The 23881-nt window shown below is 44.3% G+C and overlaps 1 protein-coding gene across 11 annotated transcripts in view; it reads left to right on the top strand.

Moving 5' to 3' along the window:
* Nucleotides 1-23881, top strand: part of mib1 (MIB E3 ubiquitin protein ligase 1) — a 99254-nt gene that overhangs the window by 18165 nt on the left and 57208 nt on the right. For all 11 annotated transcript variants that reach the window (XM_045714754.1, XM_014191774.2, XM_045714755.1 and 8 more), the window contains 8 exons: nucleotides 15267-15371; nucleotides 17397-17463; nucleotides 17955-18159; nucleotides 18358-18544; nucleotides 21443-21587; nucleotides 21808-21941; nucleotides 22811-22918; nucleotides 23191-23388. In XM_045714754.1, the coding sequence (XP_045570710.1) occupies nucleotides 15267-15371; nucleotides 17397-17463; nucleotides 17955-18159; nucleotides 18358-18544; nucleotides 21443-21587; nucleotides 21808-21941; nucleotides 22811-22918; nucleotides 23191-23388 (1149 nt within the window). The remainder of the gene's footprint in view (nucleotides 1-15266; nucleotides 15372-17396; nucleotides 17464-17954; nucleotides 18160-18357; nucleotides 18545-21442; nucleotides 21588-21807; nucleotides 21942-22810; nucleotides 22919-23190; nucleotides 23389-23881) is intronic.

The raw sequence follows: 23881 nt of genomic DNA on the forward strand, positions 1-23881 counted from the left end.
CGGCCAGATCTCTGACCACCTCCCTATAGGCTGTTTTGTCGGTGATCAGGCCTACCACTGTTGTGTCGTCTGAAAACTTAATGATGGTGTTGGAGTCGTGCCTGGCCATGCAGTCGTGGGTGAACAGGGAGTACAGGAGGGGACTGAGCACGCACCCTTGGGGGGGCTCCAGTGTTGAGGATCAGCTTGGCCGATGTGTTGCTACCTACCCTCACCACCTGGGGGCGGTCCATCAGGAAGTCCAGGATCCAGTTGCAGAGGGAGGTGTTTAGTCCCAGCATCCTTAGCTTAGTGATGTTCTTTGAGGTTACCATGATGTTGAACGCTGAGCTGTAGTCAATGAATAGCATTCTCACGTAAGTGTTCCTTTTGTCCAGGTGGGAAAGGGCAGTGTGGAGTGCAATAGAGATTGCATCACCTGTGGATCTGTTTGGGCGGTATGCAAATTGGAGTGGGTCTAGGATTTCTGGGATAATGGTGTTGATGTGAGCCATTACCAGCCTTTCAAAGCACTTCATGGCTACGGACGTGAGTGCTATGGGTCTGTAGTCATTTAGGCAGGTTGTCTTTGTGTTCTTGGGCACAGGGATTATGGTGGTCTGCTTGAAACATGTTGGTATTACAGACTCAATCAAGGACATGTTGAAAATGTCAGTGAAGACACCTGCCAGTTGGTCAGCACATGCCCGGAGCACACGTCCTGTAAATTCGTCTGGCCCCGCAGCCTTGTGTATGTTGACCTGTTTAAAGGTCTTACTCACGTTGGCTACGGAAAGCGTGATCACACAGTCGTCCGGAACAGCTGATGCTCTCATGCATGCCTCAGTGTTGCTTGCCTTGAAGCGAGCATAGAAGCAATTTGGCTCGTGTCACTGGGCAGCTCGCGGCTGGGCTTCCCTTTGTAGTCTGTAATAGTTTGCTTCCCTAGCAGTTGAAACTGAAACATAGTAAAACAACCTGGTTTGTGAACAAACAATGTAAATAGTCAAGATACACAAAGACAGTCTCACTTCAATAGACGTTCGTTTCAAGTAAATTAGACCAACTTTTATGCCTATGCGCAGCGCTTCTAAAAATGAATCTGTCACTCAACTCTTCACATGCGCACAGCCCCCAGCCAGGTAGTGTTGCAGCACTAGGTGGAATAGGCTATATAGGATTCGTAGTTCTTTGACTTTGTGCGATTTAATTTACCATCTATGAAACAACACTGCGGAAATACTCTGATAACAGCTACTGCAGCCTTTTATTTTACTATAAATGTGATCATACTTGACTTTTTACTCACAAATGCGAGTGAAATGCTCGCACTGTGGAGCCCTGACCACCCGCCAACGTGGCTGGTGAAATTGACATTTTACCCACCAATGCCAAAATCTACTCGCTGGTGGCGGGGTGTTCATTTTAGGCCCTGCTCTGGTGAGATAGCTTCAGCCACTTGCTAATTGAAGGAAAGTTAGCGGGTACACGTTGCATTGTTTGGATACCAGAATTATTTTGGAAGAACGTGCTAAGTTAACATACTCTTTGAAGTGATTTGTTTGACAATGATGAAAACATGACTGGTTGTGTTCATGCCATGTTACAAGTAGGGTGTTGGGTGATGCAACAAACCATGGACGCTATGCAAGAATTCTATAAAATCCATTTTTACTAAATGTCAATATTGTGGTCGTCAAAATATAATAAATCCTTTGAAAACATGAATATGGCAGTTGTTACACATGTCAAAAAATTATGACATTTACGAGATATGAACCCGAAATGTAAACCAAGTGCCGTGCTAAGAACGTTCTACTCTGTGGGGAAGCCCTTTTTGTGAAACCCGTGAAATCGGTGTGTTCATATTTGCTTTTGGTGGAAGGTATTCATTCCTCAACCTACCAGAGTAAGATCGATGAGACATTGTAATGCTTAGAAGTATTGGAGAGTCTTGAGGTTCTTTCATGGTTGTTGGACATCCTTGGACTGAAGTGTAAGGTGAAACGTTTTAATTTTGGCTCCGTCATAAAAAGCAGAGCTTCGTAGCTACGGTTGGATGTATGGGTTGTCAGGGACAGGTCCAAATTCACCTCCGCCACCCCAATTTCCATGACTAGTGTTAGCTTGCTAGCTGTGTGAGAGTGCTGGACGCTGTTCGCTGAGGCAATTGTTGCGAGGCAGCGCTGTACAGCATTGGCTGTTTTGTACCAGCGGCGAATTTTGTGATTGATCGTTTTATTCTTTCAAGTGGAAACTACCAGTATTATGTGGCTGCAGCACTACAATCATTTTACATTTACATTTTAGTCATTTAGCAGACGCTCTTATCCAGAGCGACTTACAGTAGTGAATGCATACATTTCATACATTTTTTCCCCGTACCGGTCCCCCGTGGAATCGAACCCACAACCCTGGCGTTGCAAACACCATGCTCTACCAACTGAGCCACATGGGACCACAATCGATTAAAACCGTAGCTAAATACCAGTGAATTTGAAAATGTGTTCCATCTATCTTGCTGTGCTGCTGGCTAGCAGGCAGCCCACTGACTCTTCTGAGCCTAGGCTAATTATTTACTTGAAACAATGCAGTTAACTCATCAACACCAAAAATAACATTACAATATAACCCAACTCAGGTGTAGGCCTACCTTAAAAGCTGTTATTGGCCTTTGTTACAGTACATACTTGGTGAAAAGTGTGTCAGGCTCTCTGTGTGTCAGGCTCTCTGTGTGTCAGGCTCTCTGTGTGTCAGGCTCTCTGTGTGTCAGGCTCTCTGTGTGTCAGGCTCTCTGTGTGTCAGGCTCTCTGTGTGCGTGCGTGCAGTGATGGGCGTATTATTTGGCTCTCCAGGCCTAGTAAGTTGGGCTACTGAATCCAACAGCTGTGTGTGTGTGTGTGTGTGTGTGTGTGTGCACACGCATGGGCAGTATCTTAATCCTCAGTGTAGACTTCCAGTTCTGCATAAAACATCAATATATGTCAACGATTTGACTACCTGACTTTAAATGAACGGGTTTAACATGCTGTATTGTTTAATTCCGTACAGATGAATTAACATATTAGTATGTATCTCATTTGCATAACGTTGTATAAAAAGTTATTTTCGAATTTCATAAAGTTTCAAATTTTGCATAAAGCTTTATGATTTGTTAATAGTACCACCCTACCTTAAATTATTGGGCTTAAGTTCCTGTAATGATGTACTCCATACAGACTCATTTGCATATTAGTGCATATTTTCATAAAATACAAAATTATTTGAATCGTCTCTTTGTTCATCAGCCCTGAAAATGTCATAACAATATGACACAAATGAAATTAAGAATCCAGACAGGTGATTTGGTACCTTTTTGACAAGGTAACCCCCCCCCCTCCAATTACTTGAGTAAGATATCTCAGTAATGTTAAGTCCTATCATCTTGAAATAGTCTTCTGTGTTCCTGAGAAGCTGCTCTGTAACATGAAATACAAAGTATAACACCAGAACGAAAGTTTCATTTTGACCCATAACACCCTATTAAAATGTAGTACATGTAGCCTAATTTTACAGTTAAATTAGGCTACATGTCTTAAAAAAAAAACCAAAAATAGGAAGTCCATTGGCGAGAGAACTTGCTCCCCTATGAAAATCACATGCCCGTCCAACTGATTTGCTCTGTTGCTGGACCCTGCTCCGGTCTAGACCCCAGTTGTATTCAATATAAGATTCCCCACAGTCAATTTTAAAGGGATCATTTTGCTGTGTTATTTAATGGTATAATTTGTTTTACGATGCTGTAAGCAATATGCTCAGGCAGCTCCAGCCTCTACACATCTAACTGCTATTACATGTCCCCCAGCCTAGCAGCAGCTATACTGTTAGTTTAGAATGAATATTATTTACCCCACAAAGTGAGAAATAGAACTTGGGCCTGAAGTCGGAAGGTTACATACACTTCGGTTGGAGTCATTAAAACTTGTTTTTCAACCACTCCACACATTCCTTGTTAACAAACTATAGTTTTGGCAAGTCGGTTAGGACATCTACTTTGTGCATGAGACAAGTCATTTTTTCAACTATTGTTTACAGACAGATTATTTCACTGATAATTCATTGTATCACAATTCCAGTGGGTCAGAAGTTTACATACACTAAGTTGACTGTGCCTTTTAAACAGCTTGGAAAATTCCAGAAAATGATGTCATGGCTTTAGAAGCTTCTGATAGGCTAATTGACATAATTTGAGTCAATTGGAGGTGTACCTGTGGATGTATTTCAAGGCCTACCTTCCAACTCAGTGCCTCTTTGCTTGACATCATGGGGAAATCAAAAGAAATCAGCCAAGACCTCAGAAAAAAAATTGTGGACCTCCACAAGTCTGGTTCATCCTTGGGAGAAATTTCCAAATGCCTGAAGGTACCACGTTCATCTGTACAAACAACAGTACGCAAGTATTAACACCATGGGACCACGCAGCAGTCATACCGCTCAGGAAGTAGACGCGTTCTATCTCTTAGATATGAACGTACTTTGGTGCGAAAAGTGCAAATCAATCCCAGAACAACAGCAAAGGACCTTGTGAAGATGCTGGAGGAAGCAGGTACAAAAGTATCTATATCCACAGTAAAACGAGTCCTATATCGACATAACCTGAAAGGCCGCTCAGCAAGGAAGAAGCCACTGCTCCAAAACCGCCACATAAAAGCCAGACTACGGTTTGCAACTGCACATGGGGACAAAGGTCATACTTTTTGGAGAAATGTCCTCTGGTCTGATGAAACAAAAATAGAACTGCTTGGCCGTAATGACCATCGTTATGTTTGGAGGAAAAAGGGGGAGGCTTGCAAGCTGAAGAACACCATCCCAACCGTGAAGCACGGGGGTGGCAGCATCATGATGTGGGGGTGCTTCGCTGCAGGAGGGACTGGTGCACTTCACAAAACAGATGGCGTCATGAGGAAGGACAATTATGTGGATATATTGAAGCAATATCTGAAGACATCAGTCAGGATGTTACAGCTTGGTCACAAATGGGTCTTCCAAATGGACAATGACCCCAAGCATACTTCCAAAGTTGTGGCAAAATGGCTTAAGGATAACAAAGTCAAGGTATTGGAGTGGCCATCACAAAGCCCTGACCTTAATCCTATAGACAATGTGTGGGCAGAACTGAAAAAGCTTGTGTGAGCAAGGAGGCCTTCAAACCTGACTCAGTTACACCAGTTCTGTCAGGTGGAATGGGCCAAAATTCACCCAACTTATTGTGGGAATGCTTGTGGAAGGCTACCTGAAACGTTTGACCCAAGTTAAAGAATTTAAAGGCAATGCTACCAAATACTAATTGAGTGTATGTACACTTCTGACCCACTGGGAATGTCCTGAAAGAAATAAAAGCTGAAATAAATCACTCTACTATTATTCTGACATTTCACATTCTTAAAATAAAGTGGTGATCCTAACTGACCTGGACAGGGAATTTTTACTAGGATTAAATGTCAGGAATTGTGAAAAACTGAGTTGATTTACTTGGCTAAACTTCCGACTTCAACTGTACGTAAAAGAGGGAAGTTTGTCACACTGTTAATTAAAGGGATACTTTATTTACTGTTCTATTGTAATATTTTTCCAATCTTGCCTTGGGCTCATAGCTGAACTTCAAAACATTTCTAATTTTCCGAATGCACTGTATATATTCAGACACCTTGACTTTCCATATTTTGTTACGTTTGTTGTGCCTTATTCTAAAATAGATTAATAGTTCCCCCCCCCCCCCATCAATCTACACACAATACCCCATAATGACAAAGCAGAAACAGGTTTGTAGAATTTTTAGCAAATTTATAAAAGGGGAAAAAAGGAAATCGTGTGTGTTCAGACACTTTACTCTATTTTATTTAACCATTATTTTACTTGGCAAGTCAGTTAAGAACAAATTCTTAATTACAATGTCCTACCAAAAGGCCTCCTGCGGTGACGGGGGCTGGGATTAAAAATAAAAAACAAAATATAGGACAAAATACACATCACGACAAAGGACACCACAACACTACATAAAGAGAGACCTAAGACGACAACACAGCGTGGCAGCAACACAACATGGCAGCAGCACAACATTGTAGCAGCACAAAACATGGTACAAACATTAGTGGGCACAGACAACAGCACAAAGGGCAGGAAGGTGGAGGCAACAATATATCACGCAAAGCAGCCACAACTGTCAGTAAGAGCGTCCATGATTGAGTCTTTTGAATAAAAAAAACCACTCAAATTTGAGTGGGGTTTTTTTGCAGCTCATTCCAGTTGCTAGCTGCTGCGAACTGAGAAGAGGAGTGACCCAGGGATGTGTGTGCTTTGGGGACCTTCAACAGTGTGACTGGCAGAATGGGTGTTGTGTGTGTGTGTGTGTGTGTGTGTGTGTGTGTGTGTGTGTGTGTGTGTGGAGGATGTGGGCTGCAGTAGCCTAGTGGTTAAAGCGTTGTGCCAGTAACCGAAAGGTTGCTAGATAGAATCCTCGAGCTGACAAGGTAAAAATCTGTCGTTCTGCCCCTGAACAAGGCAGTTAACCCACTCTTCTTAGGCTGTCATTGTAAATAAGAATTTGTTCTTAAACTGACTTGCATAGTTAAATAAAGGTTAAATAAAAAATGTAAAAGTAAGTATCTCAGATAGGGGGGAGTGAGGTCTAAGAGGATTTTATAAATAAGCATCAACCAGTGGGTCTTGCGACAGGTGTACAGAGATGACCAGTTTACAGAGGAGTATAGAGTACGGTGATGTGTCCTATAAGGAGCATTGGTGGCATATCTGATGGCCGAATGGTAAAGAACATTTAGTCGCTCGTGAGCACCCTTAGCTGCCGATCTATAAATTACGTCTCCATAGTTTAGCATGGGTTGGTATGTCATATGAATCATGGTTAATTTTGCAGCTGGGGTGAAAGAGGAGCGATTACGATAGAGGAAACCAAGTCTAGATTTAACCGTAACCTGCAGCTTTGATATGTGCTGAGAGAAGGACAGTGTACCATCTAGCCATACCTCAAGCTCGAAACCCTCAGCGGTAGTAATCACACCAGTGGGGAGAGGGGCATTCTTCTTAACAAACCACATTACCTTTTGTTTTGGAGGTGTTCAGAACAAGGTTAAGGGCAGAGAAAGCTTTGTTGTAGAGTGTTTAACACAACATCTGGGGAGGGGCCAGCTGAGTATAAGATTAATCTGCATATAAATAGATGAGAGCTTCCTACTGCTTGAGCTATGTTGTTGATGTAAATTGATAAGAGCATGGGACCTAGGAACGAGCCTTGGAGTACTCCCTTGGTGACAGGCAGTGGCTGAGACAGCAGATGTTCTGACTTCATACACTGCACTCTTTGAGAGCGGTAGTTAGCAAACCAGGCCAAAGATCCCTCAGACACCAATACTCCTTAGCCGGCCCACAAGAATGGAATGGTCTACCGTAGCAAAAGATTTGGCCAAGTCAATAAAAATAGTAAGACAACATTGTTTAGAATCACGGGCAATGGTGACAATATTTAGGACCGTTAAGGTTGCAGTGACACATCCCATAACCTGAGCGGAAACAAGATTGCATACCTGAGAGAATACTATACACTTCAAGAAAGCCAGTCAGTTGATTATTGACAAGTTCTTCCAATACTTTTTATTAATAGGGCAAAATAGAAATGGGCCTGTAACAGTTAGGATCAGCTTGATTTCCCCCTTCAAATAAAAGACGCACCGTGGCTGCCTTCCAAGCAATAGGAACCTCCCCAGAGAGGAGAGACAGGTTAAATAGGTTGGAGAGGCTTGGCGATGATAGGAGCAGCAACCTTAATGAAGAAAGGGTCATAACCATCTGACCCAGATGTTTTTGGGGGTTAAGTTTAAATCAAATCAAGTTTTATTGGTCACATTACACATGCTTAGCAGATGTTAATGCGAGTGTAGCGAAATGCTTGTGCTTCTTAGTTTCAACCGGGCAGTAATATCTAACAAGTAATCTAAATTCCCCACCAACTACCTAATACACACACATCTAAAGGTGTGAATGAGAACATGCACATAATAAGTATATGGATGAGCAATGGCCGAGCGGCACAGGCAAGGTGCAGTAGATGGTATGAAATACAGTATATACATGTGATATGAGTAATGTAAGATATGTAAACATTATTAAAGTAGCGTTATTTAAAGTGCCATTGTTTAAAGTGACTAGTGATCCATTTATTAAAGTGTCCAGTGATTCGGTCTCCATGTAGGCAGCAGCCTCACTGAGTTAGTGATGGCTATTTAACAGTCTGATGGCCTTGAGATAGAAGCTGTTCTTCAGTTTCTCAGTTCCAGCTTTGATGCACCTGTACTGACCTCGCCTTCTGGATGATAGCGGTGTGAACAGGCAGTGGCTCGGGTGGTTGTTGTTCTTGATGATCTTTTTGGCCTTCCTGTGACATCGGGTGTTGTAGGTGTCATGGTCGTTTGCCCCCGGTGATGGGTTGTGCAGACCGCACCACCCTCTGGAGAGCCTTGCCGTTGAGGGCGGTGCAGTTGCCATACCAGGCTGTGATACAGCCCGACAGGATGCTCTCGATTGTGCATCTGTAAAAGTTTGTGTTTTGGGTGACAGGCCAAATTTCTTCAGTCTCCTGAGGTTGAAGAGGCGCTGTTGTGCCTTCTTCACCACACTGGCTGTGTGGGTGGACCATTTCAGTTGTGGGGGGGGTGCTACGTCTGCAGTCCTTGTTAGCAGGCTGCGACGGTGGCACTGTATTATTCTCAAAGCTGTGTTTGTTTTTGTAGTCCGTGATTTCCTGTAGACCCTGCCACATACGTCTCGTGTCTGAGCCGTTGAATTGCGACTCCACCTTTTCCCTGTACTGGAATTTCGCTTGTTTGATTACCTTGAGAAGGGAATAAAATTGCACTGTTTATAAATGCAGCCTCTGGATATATAGTTTCCAGTGTACATAGAGTCGAGTGAAGTTCCTTGAGGGCCGTCTTGGTGTTCGCTTGAGGGGGGGGGGTGTACACAGCTGTGACGATAACTGACGAGAATTCTAGAGGTAGAATGGCCGACATTTGATTGTAAGGAATTCTAGGTCGGGTGAGCAGAAGGACTTGAGTTCCTGTATGTTGTTATGATTACACCAAGAGTTGTTTATCATAAAGCATACTCCCCCGCCCTTCCTCGTCTCAAAGAGGTGTTTATCTCTGTCGGCGCAATGCATGGAGAAGCCCGGTGGCTGAACCGATCCCGACAACATATCCCAAGATAGTCATGTTTCCGTGAAACGGAGAACGTTACAATCTCTGTCTCTCTGGAAAGCAACCCTCGCTCGAATTACGTCTACCTTGTAGTCAAGAGACCGGACATTGGCGAGTAGTATACTTGGGAAAGGAGAGCGATGCGCCGTTTTCGAAGCCTGACCAGAAGACCGCTTCGTCTGCCCCTTCTGCGCCGCCGTTGTTTTCGTTCAGCTGCTGGGATTAGACCCATTGTCCTGAGTGGTGGTCCGAAGAGAGGATCTGCTTTGGGAAAGTCGTATTCCTGGTCGCAAAATTGGTAAGTTGATGTTGCTCTTATATTCAATAGTTCTTCCCGGCTCTATGTAATAAGACTTAAGATTTCCTGGGGTAACAATGTAAGAAATAATACATAAAAAAAACAAAATACTGCATAGTTTCCTAAGGCCAAGCTACCATCTCTGTCGGCGCCAGCTTACATTTAAGGAGCTCCTTTAGCACCTCGGACTCAGTGACCGCCTGCAGGAAGAAACTTTGTAGCAGAGCAGGGGGAAGAGGGGGAGGAGCATTGGGGATAGTCGCATTAGAAGGGGTGGGAAATGTTGGACGGGGAAGGAGTCATGGCAGAGTCAAATAGGAATCCTGACTTAATGAAGTGGTGATTAAAGAGCTCAACCATGTGCTCCTTGTCAGTAGCAACCACATCAACATTAAGGACATGGGCAGCTGTGAGGAAGAGGGTTTATTCCTCAGGTCTTTAACCGTTTTCCAGAACTTCTTGGGGTTAGACCCATAGAGCGACAGCTGCTCCTTAAAGTAACTAACTTTGGCCTTCTGGATAGCCTGAGTGCACTTTCTAATTTGCCTGAAAGAGAGCCAGTCAGCCTGAGTATGCGTATGCCGAGGAAATTGAATTCTTGAGGTGGAGTAATGCTGCCAGATGAAGGTCGAACCAGGGGCTGAACCGGTTTTTCATTTTTGTTGGTGCATATTTAACAATACCACTGAAAATATAAAAAAGAAGGTCCATGCGTCTTCGACAAAGGTGATCAAGCTGATTCTATACCAATATACAGAGGGCAAGTCATGAAGGAAGGCTTGTTCATTCAAGTTTTTTAGCAATCATCTATGACAAATCAGGACAGCTAGTTTCACTGAGCAACCATTACGAACACAGGCTGTAAAATAGTGATCACTAAGGTCATTACCGAAATCACCAGACTGATACCTATCAGGATTATTTGTAAGGACAACATCAAGGAGAGTAGCCTTTTCATGGTGTTTTGGAGTCTTCTTGTGGGATTGGTAATAATCTGAGAGATTCGGGGAGTCCCATTGCTTTAGGACTTGGTCAGGTGGTTTAACATCTCTGGGATATGTGGGACGCGTCCCACCTCGCCAACAGCCAGTGAAATTGCAGGGCGCCAAATTCAAACAACAGAATTCTCATAATTAAAATTCCTCAAATATACAAGTATTATACACCATTTTAAAGAAACTTCTCGTTAATCCAGCCACAGTGTCTGATTTCAAAAAGGCTTTACGGCAAAAGTACACCATGCGATTATGTTAGGTCAGCGCCTAGCCACAGAAAACCATACAGCCATTTTCCAAAGGAGAGATGTCACAAAATGAATCACTAACCTTTGATCTTCACCGGATGGCACTCCCAGGACTCCATGTTAGACAATAAATGTGTGTTTTGTTCGATAAAGTTAATCTTTATGTCCAAAAACCTCATTTAAAATTGGCGCGTTATGTTCAGAAATGCATTGTCTCAAACAAACATCCATTGAAAGTGCAGAGAGCCACATCAAATTACAGAAATATTCATCATAAACATTGATGAAAGATACAAGTGTTTAACATACGATTAAAGCTAAACTTCTTAATGCAACCGCTGTGTCAGATTTCAAAAAGGCTTTACGGGAAAAGCACACCATGCGATTATGTTAGCTCAGCGCCTAGCCACAGAAAACCATACAGCCATTTTCCAACCAATGAGAGGTGTCACAAAAGTCAGAAATAGCATTAAAATGAATCACTTACCTTTGATCTTCATCTGATGGCACTCCCATGTCTCCATGTTAGACAATGTTTGTTTTGTTCGATAAAGTTCATCTATTTGTCCAAATACCTCCTTTTTGTTTGCGCGTTTAGTCCAGTAACCCAAATGCACAAGGCGCGCTCACAAAGTCCAGACGAAAAGTAAAAAAAGTTCCATTATAGTTCGTAGAAAGATGTCAAACGATGTATATAATCAATCTTTAGGATGTTTTTATCATAAATCTTCAATAATATTCCAACTGGACAATTCCTTTGTCTTTAGAAAGGAAAGGGAACGGAGCTCGTGCTCATGGCCACGCTCGATATAATATTTTTTTTATATATAAACTTTTTTTAAACCTTTTTTAATAAACAATCCACTGAGTAAATCTAACATCCTGATTCTCGAGCTGCAACACACAGACATGTACATTGTTTGTGTCAATGGACATGGAGATTAATACGTCATTATTGGACGTAGCTACCCCATGTCTGCCCCTCCTGTTTGTTGTGATGCTGAGTTTGCCGACTGTCAGCTCGTACTTAAACACAAATCCCTTTTCGACTCTGTTTTGTGGAAAGGTAAACACTAATTGTTTCAAGCTAACTTTAGCGAACATAAGATGGACATTCAGTGGGTTCTAAAGTGCCAGCAGTTCACTCGCATTTGCTAGAGAAAGAAATGAAATGCAAATATGAAAAATAACTGGTCGCATTTGTGCGAGTGTGATATACATTTAATTCTGCGTCCCATTAGTTGCATTTTACATGTAACATTACGAGGATCACGTAACCTGAGACTGTAAGTGTAATTATGATCCTTGTCACAAAAAGCATTACCAAAGTATAATCTAAAATAAATATAAACATCTTGGCATTAAATGGAGTCTGGAGTTTAGAAGACTGCGCGATGAAGATTGAATGACTGCCCGGTTTTAGCTATAGAGGCAATGCTTCTAAAATGCCTTTGCACTAGATTTGAGATTTTATACATTTCGAAAATCTGAAATCAGACTCAAACAGTCAGTGTGCGGGGAGAAAGAGAACCCCGATTTGGCGTGTGCGTCTGGTACTCTAAAAAGTTGGACAGCGTTGTCAGGTCTGGAGATGTTCGATTGGGTTCAAGTCCGGGCTCTGGCTGGGCCACTCCAGGACATTCAGAGACTTGTCCCGAAGCCACTCATGTGTTGTCTTGGCTGTGTGCTTAGGGTTGTTGTCCTGTTGGAAGGTGAACCTTCGGCCCCAGTCTGAGGTCCTGAGTGCTCTGGAGCAGGTTTTCAATAAGGATCTCTCTGTACTTTGCTCCGTTCATCTTTCCCTCGATCTTGACTAGTCTCCCAGTCCCTGTCGCTGAAAAACATCCCCATAGCATGATGCTGCCACCACCATGCTTCACCATAGGGATGGTGCCAGGGTTCCTTCAGACGTGATGCTTGACATTCAGGCCAAAGAGTTAAATCTTGGTTTCATCAGACCAGAGAATCTTGTTTCTCATGGTCTGAGAGTCTTTAGGTGCCTTTTGGAAAATTCCAAGTTGTCTTTAACTGAGGAGTGCCTTCTGTCTGGCCACTCTACCATAAAGGCCTGATTGGTGTAGTACTACAGAAATGGTTGTCCTTCTGGAATGTTCTCCCATCTCCAGAGGAACTCTGGAGCTTTGTCAGAGTGACCATCGGGTTCTTGGTCCCTTCCCTGACCAAAGCCCTTCTGCCCCGATTGCTCAGAATGGTCAGGCGGCCAGCTCTAGGAAGAGTCTTGGTGGTTCCAAACTTCTTCCATTTAAGAATGATGGAGGCCACTGTGTTCTTGGGGACCTTCAAAGCTGCAGAAATTATTTGGTACCATTCCCCAGATTTGTGCCTCAACAAAATCCTGTCTCGGAGCTCTACGGACAATTCCTTCGACCTCATGGCTTGGTTTTTGCAAAGACATGCACTGTCAACTGTGGGACCCTATATAGACAGGTGTGTGCCTTTCCAAATCATGTCCAATCAATTCAATTTACCACAGGTGGACTCCAATCAAGTTGTAGAAACATCAAGGATGATCAATGGAAACAGGATGCACCTGAGCTCAATTTCAAGTCTCATAGCAAAGGTTCTGAACACTTATGTCAATTTCGTATTTCAGTTTTGTATTTTTCATATACACTGCTCAAAAAAATAAAGGGAACACTAAAATAACACATCCTAGATCTGAATGAATGAAATAATCTTATTAAATACTTTTTTCTTTACATAGTTGAATGTGCTGACAACAAAATCACACAAAAATAATCAATGGAAATCCAATTTATCAACCCATGGAGGTCTGGATTTGGAGTCACACTCAAAATTAAAGTGGAAAACCACACTACAGGCTGATCCAACTTTGATGTAATGTCCTTAAAACAAGTCAAAATGAGGCTCAGTAGTGTGTGTGGCCTCCACGTGCCTGTATGACCTCCCTACAACGCCTGGGCATGCTCCTGATGAGGTGGCGGATGGTCTCCTGAGGGATCTCCTCCCAGACCTGGACTAAAGCATCCGCCAACTCCTGGACAGTCTGTGGTGCAACGTGGCGTTGGTGGATGGAGCGAGACATGATGTCCCAGATGTGCTCAATTGGATTCAGGTCTGGGGAACGGGCGGGCCAGTCCATAGCATCAATGCCTTCCTCTTGCAGGAACTGCTGACACACTCCAGCCACATGAGGTCTAGCATTGTCTTGCATTAGGAGGAACCCAGGGCCAACCTCACCAGCATATGGTCTCACAAGGGGTCTGAGGATCTCATCTCGGTACCTGATGGCAGTCAGGCTACCTCTGGCGAGCACATGGAGGGCTGTGCGGCCCCCCAAAGAAATGCCACCCCACACCATGACTGACCCACCGCCAAACCGGTCATGCTGGAGGATGTTACAGGCAGCAGAACGTTCTCCACGGCGTCTCCAGACTCTGTCACGTCTGTCACATGTGCTCAGTGTGAACCTGCTTTCATCTGTGAAGAGCACAGGGCGCCAGTGGCGAATTTGCCAATCTTGGTGTTCTCTAGCAAATGCCAAACGTTAAGCACAACCCCCACCTGTGGACGTCGGGCCCTCATACCACCCTCATGGAGTCTGTTTCTGACCGTTTGAGCAGACACATGCACATTTGTGGCCTGCTGGAGGTCATTTTGCAGGGCTCTGGCAGTGCTCCTCCTGCTCCTGGTAGCGCCTCCATGCTCTGGACACTACGCTGACAGACACAGCAAACCTTCTTGCCACAGCTCGCATTGATGTGCCATCCTGGATGACCTGCACTCTCTGAGCCACTTGTGTGGGTTGTAGACTCCGTCTCATGCTACCACTAGAGTGAAAGCACCGCCAGCATTCAGAAGTGACCAAAACATCAGCCAGGAAGCATAGGAACTGAGAAGTGGTCTGTGGTCACCACCTGCAGAACCACTCCTTTATTGGGGGTGTCTTGCTAATTGCCTATAATTTCCACATGTTGTCTATTCCATTTGCACAACAGCATGTGAAATGTATTGTCAATCAGTGTTGCTTCCTAAGTGGACAGTTTGATTTCACAGAAGTGTGATTGACTTGGAGTTACATTGTGTTGTTTAAGTGTTCCCTTTATTTTTTTGAGCAGTGTATTTTCCAAAATTTCTAATAACCTGTTTTCACTCATTCATTGTGGGGTAATGAGTGGTGGTGGATGAGGAAAAAGTTAATTTAATCAATTTTAGAATAACGCTGTAACGTAGGAAAAGGAGGAAAAAGTCAAGTGGCCTGAATACTTTCCGAATGCACTGTGTGTACCTACTCCATCATTTTTCTGTTTGAGGTTCCATGTTAAATTATATATTATGATATATATTTATGTGCCATTATTTGTTTATTTGCTCAAATGCACGGAATACATCTGACATATCCAACAGAGTGTATGAAAACCCCAAGGCATGCCTTTAGCATGATTCTTAGATGGGAATGTCTTTGCTAGCTCATTACTCTTTTTTCATATTTCCCTCTCTCATTCTTCCTCCCCAGGTGACAGAGATCCAGGACTGGAGTGCAGCCAGCCCCCACAGTGCAGCCTACGTACTCTGGGACAACGGGGCCAAGAACCTCTACAGAGTGGGCTTCGAGGGGATGGTGAGTAAAGCACCACACACACACACACACACACACACACACACACACACACACACACACACACACACACACACACACACACACACACACACACACACACACACACACACACACACACTCACTCACAAAAGATCAGCTGTCAGTTGGTCTTTGTGTTTGACCACAGAGCCTGGGGTCTTTCTTGTGCTGCCAAGCCTTTGTGGTGGAGAGCCAGCCAGCAGCCAGGGCCCCATTGTGGCAGGCAGCTGGAAGGAGGGAGGGGATCTACATGAGAAAGGCAATCTGTTCCCTTCTTTCTTTATGAGGAAGAGAGCAAACATGGAGGTCAGCTTCAGTGGGTGGAGAGAAAAGGAGGGGTCCCACACGAGCCACAAATGACAGGCAGCGTGCTGATTGGTGCGGAACATTCCTGCTTTTTATGAACACGGCCAATCAGAGCTCTGGGTTGCGTAACAGATTTGTCTTTTGTTATTCTAATAGGTCTGGTAGGTTTGAGGGGTTAGGGTATACGGCATCTGATTGAATAAAGCAAGGGTTCTTAAGCTTTTTCATTCTGGGACCCAAATTAGAAATTCTATGTTTTCCTGAGATCAAAGCTCATGAAAACATGCCCCCTTTTAGGTACCCTAAGCGAGATTTGGTTGGGAGCCCCCCCACCTTGCAGGTAAAACATTTTAGTGCCCCCCCATCCCCTTGACGGTGGAGAGAAATGTATGTTTTTTTCCCCCAGCTATTTTTTTCCCCCCAGCAATTCTACCATTATGTGATGGAGCATAGAGAAAATGTTGCTGTTTTAAAGCAAGTTTTCTGCAATTCTACACATTTTGCCATGACTCATGTTATCTGAGTGAGACTAAATAATAAAATCTATGTGGGCCCCCTGGAGGTTAGGGCGCCTGGGCACGTGCCCTGCATGCCTGGCTAATTGAGTGACTCTGTGACTGACATAACGAAATAAAACATTTCAAACAATAAAACATTTTCAACATTTCAAACTTGCACCTTGTTTATTCTACTATTCTAAGTCTCAACAGTAAGCTGAAACAGACTGAGGTCCTAAAAAATAAGGAAAAACATTATTTAATTTTTTTACTCTGACTGGGTCTCGACCCAGAATTTAATAAAAAGGCTGAACTAAAGCACGGTTTGTATATGCTGCTCCCCCCAAATAATAAAAAAATACATATTATTTGATGTCCTGGTCATTGGTCAACCTTGCAGTTGGTGTTTAAATTTTCTGTTACTTTAACACTTTTTGTAACACGCTTTGACGTTATTGGTAGTAAGACTGCAAAAGAGCACTGTTGACGATGTCAAAGAAACTGCGTTTTGGTGCGCACAATCAATGTATTTTCACTTTTATTGACAAAGTAGTTTTTTTCAAATAGCATCAAAAACACACAGCCTGGTCTCTTGGCTTCACACATTTACCAGACTATGCATTTCCTCTTCCTTTTTCCTTTCCCTTCTCTTTTTACACATTTGTTTTGTGCAAAAGGGCATCAAAAAGAGTCAAGTTGGTTGATATCACAAATCTATGAACATGGCTACCATCCCAAATGGCACCCTATTCCCTTATAGTGCACTACCTTAGACCAAAAGTGGTCAAAAGTGGTGCACTATATAGGGACTAGGGTGCCATTTGGGATAGAACCGCTGTTAGTGAACCCTGCTGTGTCCCTTCATCTCCGGATAGATGTCTGCACTGCCTTGTAATCAGCACGGCTACCCTCTAACTATGTCACAGTGGATGCACATCCACATTTGAGTCATCACAAATGACATGATGCAGTGGCTTCTTTGCCCTGCCGAGCCAGAGCTTTGTAATGTAATGTTTCCATATCCTTCAGAGCCCTGAGGGTAATGCTGTTGTTGCCACGCTACCCTGCAGTAACTTTAACAGAGTGTCGCTGCAGTATTAAGGCAGTGTGATTTTACTGTGTCGCATTTTTCTGCTGCAGTTCTAATAGATTGAATCAAGTAGATAATTAGCTGACACTTTGTTCCCCCGTCTCTCCTTTTCAGTCGGATTTGAAATGTGTCCAGGATGCCAAAGGAGGCTCTTTCTACAGAGACCACTGCCCTGTTCTAGGTGAGTACTGTATTAGTAATCCGTTGCACTACACCTACCGTCAATATTGCACCAATTTCTCCCCAGCACAGTGTTCTGCAGTGGAGTCCAAGGGCATCAGGAGCATGTCCATGCCAGGCTGCAGTTACTGGTGGCATCCACTAGGTGGCACCACCACACAGATACAGACAGGACCAGGCTGCATGGAGACAGCTTGGGTGCAGTCACAGGTCACACTGGCACAGCATTCCCACAATCCCATCTCCTTGGCTGGGAAAATGATTATCTTCTCTCAGATTTTCCTGTCCAGGGATACCTGGGTTATGTTAGGCACCCGATGCAGCACTGCAGAAACCAAATGAAATAATCACATAAGGCTCTCCAGGATCTGATTTGTCCACCTTATTTTATCTTAATGAGACTAACCTAGATAAAACAAGGTTACATAGTGTAAGGAATGTACCCCCCGTACTGTGTAACCACTATGTATTTCCCTTGCACTCTTTCCACAGGCGAACAGAATGGCAACAGGAACCCAGGCGGTCTGCAGATCGGAGACCTGGTCAACATCGACCTGGACCTGGAGATAGTCCAGTCCCTGCAGCACGGCCACGGAGGCTGGACAGACGGCATGTTCGAGACCCTCACCACCACCGGTACCGTGTGTGGAATTGACGAGGACCACGACATTGTGGTGCAGTACCCCAGTGGGAACAGGTGAGCTCTACCAGTTCATGATTCAGACCAGTGCACAAGCATAGGGGTGTCAGGTCAATCCAGTCATAACACAAGCAGCACCCTCTGTGTCATAACAAGAGTATGACATGGACTTGAAACGTATTTGGCCTAATGAAAAATATTTCCGACATGTCACAGAGGCCATCTGAAATAAAGCGTTACCAACGTGTGTTACAGGTGGACGTTCAACCCTGCGGTGCTGACCAAAGCCAACGTGGTGCGTAGTGGGGAAGGTGTTGCGGCGGGGGCAGAGGGCGGCAGCTCCCAGTTCCTGGTGGGAGACCTGGTCCAGATCTGCTACGACATCGACCGCATTAAACTGCTGCAGAGAGGACACGGGGAGTGGGCCGAGGCAATGCTGCCTGTAAGACACACACACACACACCCTTAAACCTCACAACTGGAGGGCCTATTCCATGGTGCCTGTAACAGACAAACACACCTTTTTAAAACCCTTAAACGGACATCTTTTTGTATGAGCAATAAAAACCAGAACTCGCAGCATCAGTGGTCAAAAGGAAGTGTTTCCTTCGTCAGCATAAAGGCATTTTTCTTTCCTCTCACCTCCCACATAACAATGACAGTATCGCTGGGGTGTAATGATATGTGATGACTATGGCAGAAACTAGGCTATTGTGATTTTAGGCTAAAAGTCTGTAAACTGGCATAATCGTAGATAGTCATTGCTTCATCTCATCAAATTGTATGTTACATCACACCACAATCGTCCAACGCTCCACTAAAACCAACACCCTCGACAGCTAACGAGCTTTAAAACCCAGTGATAGGTACTTACTTTGATCACTAGCCACTAATGGTGCTGCTCTCTGCCTGCCTGCTACAGCCCCCTATAGATGGGTTAGCTGTCACAAAAACGATGCACGCTCTTCAAAGGGGCAGAAGGCTGTGTGTTATGGTTCTGGATGGGCAGATAGCTAGCAACAATGACAAACTACTATGTGTGGGAATCGTAAGTAGCTCGTTGGATCTTGTTCTTGATACCATGTCTTGTTTTGACTGTCACTCCTATGCTAATATGGCAAACATTTGCTTGCTAGCTAACCAACCACTGTAATGATGGGTTTGAGAGACAAGCGCTCATTGTGCAACTATGTTTTCAGTAAACATTGGAGACAAAATAAAGTTGACAAGTTGTCAACAATCTAAGCCAACCCCGTTTGTTTTGCCCCATAGTTGCGCACGCAATCGTTTTGTTCCGAATATAACTATTATTTTGTTCCGTTGCAATTTTCCGACCAGCAAAATAAAGTTCTGAACCGGTTCAAACCCCAAAAAGTACTGGTTGATATTGTTCCTTTTGATACATCTGAAATCTTTTTATTTAAATTTTTTCCTTTAGCTCAACATTAAATGACTTCACCAATCAAGTGCAATAGTTGTTCACATGCATTGGACAGACTAGTGTAGGGTGACTGAAATGTTGCGTGTGGGGAGAGAGCAAGAGAGGGTGGAGGAGAGGAGGCTTGGCTTGAAGCGCAGTGCATTTTATGTGATTTACATTATCTGAATTACGCCCACACCAACGGAGAAGCGGCTGCTATGGAGAAACTTTGAATGTCTTTGAACTTCCGAGAGTTGGCTTAACGTTGGACCAGCATTTGCTAACAAGCTTGTGTGTGCGAAGCGGCACCATAATTAAAATAAAAACATTTCACAAATCCCATGTGGAACGTGATATCTATAGTATCCTCAACTGTCATTGAAAAAGTGAATCCGTTAATCTCGGGTAAAAAAAAAAAATCTATCTCCCTAATTTCTGAATCACGCATAACATCAGTAGGCCATAGACAGTAGCCTATACTTTGGAAAGGGAGGTGCAGGTTCAGGTAACCTACACGTGTACACACTGGCAAAGATTTTAAACTGGCAGGCTGACACTGGAATTAGTTTCTGAGTGACATTGAGGACTTGCATAGGCACTTTGTTGCGTTTTTTGTTGGAATGAAAAACAAATGCCCAGAACCTAAAAGAACAAGTTGTTTATCTTCTCCTCAATTGTCCGGTGTTGGTGATCGCTTCTTGTTTTTAGCCGGTGTGGGCGTTAGCTGCAATAGCCCATCCGTGACCAGGACCGACGAGTTGTGCGTTCCGAGATGCCGTTCTCCACACCACTGTTGTATCGCGCCGTTATTTGACTCTTTGTGGGTCGCCTGTTAGCTTGCATGACTCTTGCCATTCTCCTTCGACCTCTCATCAACGAGATGTTTTGGCCCACAGGACTGCTGCTGACTGGTAGTTTTGTGTGTGTCTGTCGCACCATTCCCGGTATACCGTAGACACTGTGGAAAAGACCAGGAGGCCGGCCAGTTTCTGAGATACTGGAACCGGCGTGCCTGGCACCGACGATCATACCACACTCAATGTTGCTTAGGTCACTCGTTTTGCCCATCCTAACTTTCAATTGAACTGTAACTAAATGCCTCGATGCCCGTCTGCCTGCTATATATAGCATGCCACGGCCACAGGACTCACTATCTGTTGGCGCGAACCAGTTTTCGTGAACAGGTTGGCGTACTTAATAAACTGGCCACCGAGTGCATATTGCAACATAGTGTTTGTCTGTTTTAATATTGACATTAGCATACTATGTAGAAAAACGCAGTGTGTCGGCCATGCATTCTATCTAGTATGCTGAAGACTGTGGATATTGGAACGAACCGGCGAGACAGCCAGCAAATCCCTTTCATTACTCAACTTGTACGGCGTTTCAGTGGAAGTATTTTCTGGTGTGTGTCCCTTGACGGACATCAACAAGGTCCCAGGTAATTGGCTATATAGATGAGGAATAAGTCTGCCGTTCGCTCAGCCGTTCAACTGCCCTTCCCTTTGAATGAATAATCAGAACAGTGCTTTTAGTCATCTGTGATTATTCTTTCCTGTCATGTTTTTGGAAAGGAAGGGCCAAGTCTTTCTTCCTGGAAGAGGAACGAAGGGTTTTATAGAAATTAGATGCACAGACACACGGCATCTCTTTTTTGTTGTGACTTTTTTTTTGGGGGGGGCATTTTGCTTATGTTTTCTATATCTTTGTTATGTCTTAGATCATTTACCCTCCCTTTCTTAGACACCAGAATGCTCAAAGGAGTTTCAGAATTCACTTCAATAATCTTCAGTACTTAAACGCTCCTTCATCGCAGCACTGGTTTGTCTTCAAAGACAAACTAACAATACGATGTGTATATGCTCTTTTGTGATTGTAATGAAAGGCTGTAGCAATGTAATAATGTATTGTTTCCCTCAGACCCTGGGCAAGGTGGGCCGTGTGCAGCAGATCTACTCAGACAGCGACCTGAAGGTGGAGGTTTGCGGAACGTCATGGACCTACAACCCTGCTGCTGTCACCAAAGTGGCCCCCGCTGGCTCAGCTGTCACCAATGCATCCGGAGGTAGGCAGGACACACACACAGTCAGAACAGACACATAGAAGATGTGCGTGCACACTGAGATACACAGACCATAAACTCATATTTTTTCCCTATCTGCTTCTAGCCCGTTTATAAGTGGGCATGCACGTACACTGACCACTCGTGCACACCACACACATTCTTCACTCCTTGGATCTAGAGGATGAACTTGGAACGTTTTTTTTTCTCCATCTGTGTGTAGAGCGTCTGTCTCAGCTGCTGAAGAAGCTGTTTGAGACCCAGGAGTCTGGTGACATCAATGAGGAGCTGGTCAAAGCAGCAGCCAATGGCGACCTGGCCAAGGTGGAGGACATCCTCAAGAGACCTGACGTGGACGTAAGTGATCCCTGCATTCAACACAGCTTCAGGGTTTAATTTAGTCCCATTTTTGTTTTTCTCCCTAAGATCTATTTATTGCAAATTGAGATTGCAAAATAATTCTATAAAGGAAGACATTTCTCCAGGTCACAGGTAAACATTCTGATGTGCCTTCTATACAGCACCATTTACTGCAGCCAGTCACAGCCATTTACTTCACACCTCGTCTTTAAAACATTCCGCTCCGGCCCAGTGCAAGCATCCAGGGCATTGGCGTGCATTGCAGTGCTTGCTTCGTTCACCGTCTCGACATGGTGAACATGCACCATGTTCTGGTCTAGGGCCAATTTTCCACGTTACTAGGACAACTCTGGGGGCTAGTTATACGATACAGGTGGGGCGCAGAGTTTTTCCTTGTCAGGGGGCCACAGTCAGGAAAAACTCCTGTCCCTTTTTGTGATGCGTCCTTTACATCAACCAGGCCAACAATCTTCCCCTAAGGAGAGCTGTCTGCGCTCTCCTATTTCCTATTGCCTTTCGAGAGCTGCTTAGAGTTGATCATCTTAGCGTTCTGCAGCAGTCTCAGCGGCAGTGTGTGTCAGTGCTGTGAGGGCTGGCCAGGTGCCCCGGCGCCTTTCAGTGAAATTATTGCTTAAAGCTCGGTGAGCTGTGCCAAGTGATCTGCCCGCCAGGACAAGGCACGTTCTGTGACTCCCAAAGGAGCCTGCATTAATATTAATGCCCTAAGTATTGCAGTACTGCAGTTGGCAATGAAATACACACGCATATTTGTCTTCTGTTTGCAAGTGACGAGGCAGTGCACCGGATAAACTCAAAATACAAAAACGCACAAACACACGAACAGTGTTATATTGTGTGTTTTGTAGGTGAACGGGCAGTGTGCTGGACACACAGCCATGCAGGCGGCCAGTCAGAACGGACACGTGGACGTCCTCAAGCTGCTGCTGAAACACAACGTGGACCTGGAGGCCGAGGTTTGTACATCCAACAGTCCCTCCTCAATGCTAAAATCAATACTATAGTCCCCTCTCAGTACTCATATATTTAAACTCTCCTCAATACCAAAATGAACAGAGAAACCACTTTAGAGAAACCAATCCCTCTCTCTTTTTCCGTACCCAGTCTACCTATACAGGTCTCGCGTCGTACTCTTAAAAAGCTGACCTGGTCAGTCATAGTTACACAGTGATGTAAACAGTGGAGACATTGGGTCAGTGTGTCAGTCTATGTATAATATTCCTCCCAGGACAAGGATGGAGACCGGGCGGTGCACCACGCGTCCTTCGGAGACGAGGGCTCTGTGATCGAGGTGCTGCAGAGAGGCGGTGCAGACCTGAACGCCAGGAACAAGCGCAGACAGACGCCCCTGCACATCGCTGTCAACAAGGGCCATCTGCAGGTGGTCAAGACCCTACTGGACTTTGGCTGCCACCCCAGCCTCCAGGTAACCGCTCAGACACACACACTCACGCACACAGATGAGTGAGTACATGTATACATGAGTAGACTGTGTTTTGAGTCTTCAGCTGTAAACCGTGTACTCAGAAGTGAATTTCATGCTGGTGCGGTGTTGACAGGTACGTTTTCATTGATTTTGATTCACCCATAAATTGTACTTCTTGTTTTCTTTTGGTCTGTGATATTTTATGTTTGACCCTAAGATGATAAATGCTCTGTAGGGCATTGGATATTTCTACACAAATTGTCCCCGATTTTTAGGAATGAGTTGTCCCTTCAGTGAATGTACAAACATTCATGAGATGGGAGTTTGCAGATACCTGCTTTGGAGCGCTGTCATGTATCCAACCTCTAACCAAATATTTGGGTGGATCTCGCTGCACTCAAGGGTTTAGGTGAAATCTATATGGGTGTTGTTAGTGATAATGGGTGTGGTGCAGGTGGTCAAAGTGACGTTGGTATAATGTCGCCCCCTACAG

Source organism: Salmo salar, chromosome ssa03, assembly GCF_905237065.1.
Source record: "Salmo salar chromosome ssa03, Ssal_v3.1, whole genome shotgun sequence".
In the NCBI taxonomy this organism is placed as follows: domain Eukaryota; kingdom Metazoa; phylum Chordata; class Actinopteri; order Salmoniformes; family Salmonidae; genus Salmo; species Salmo salar.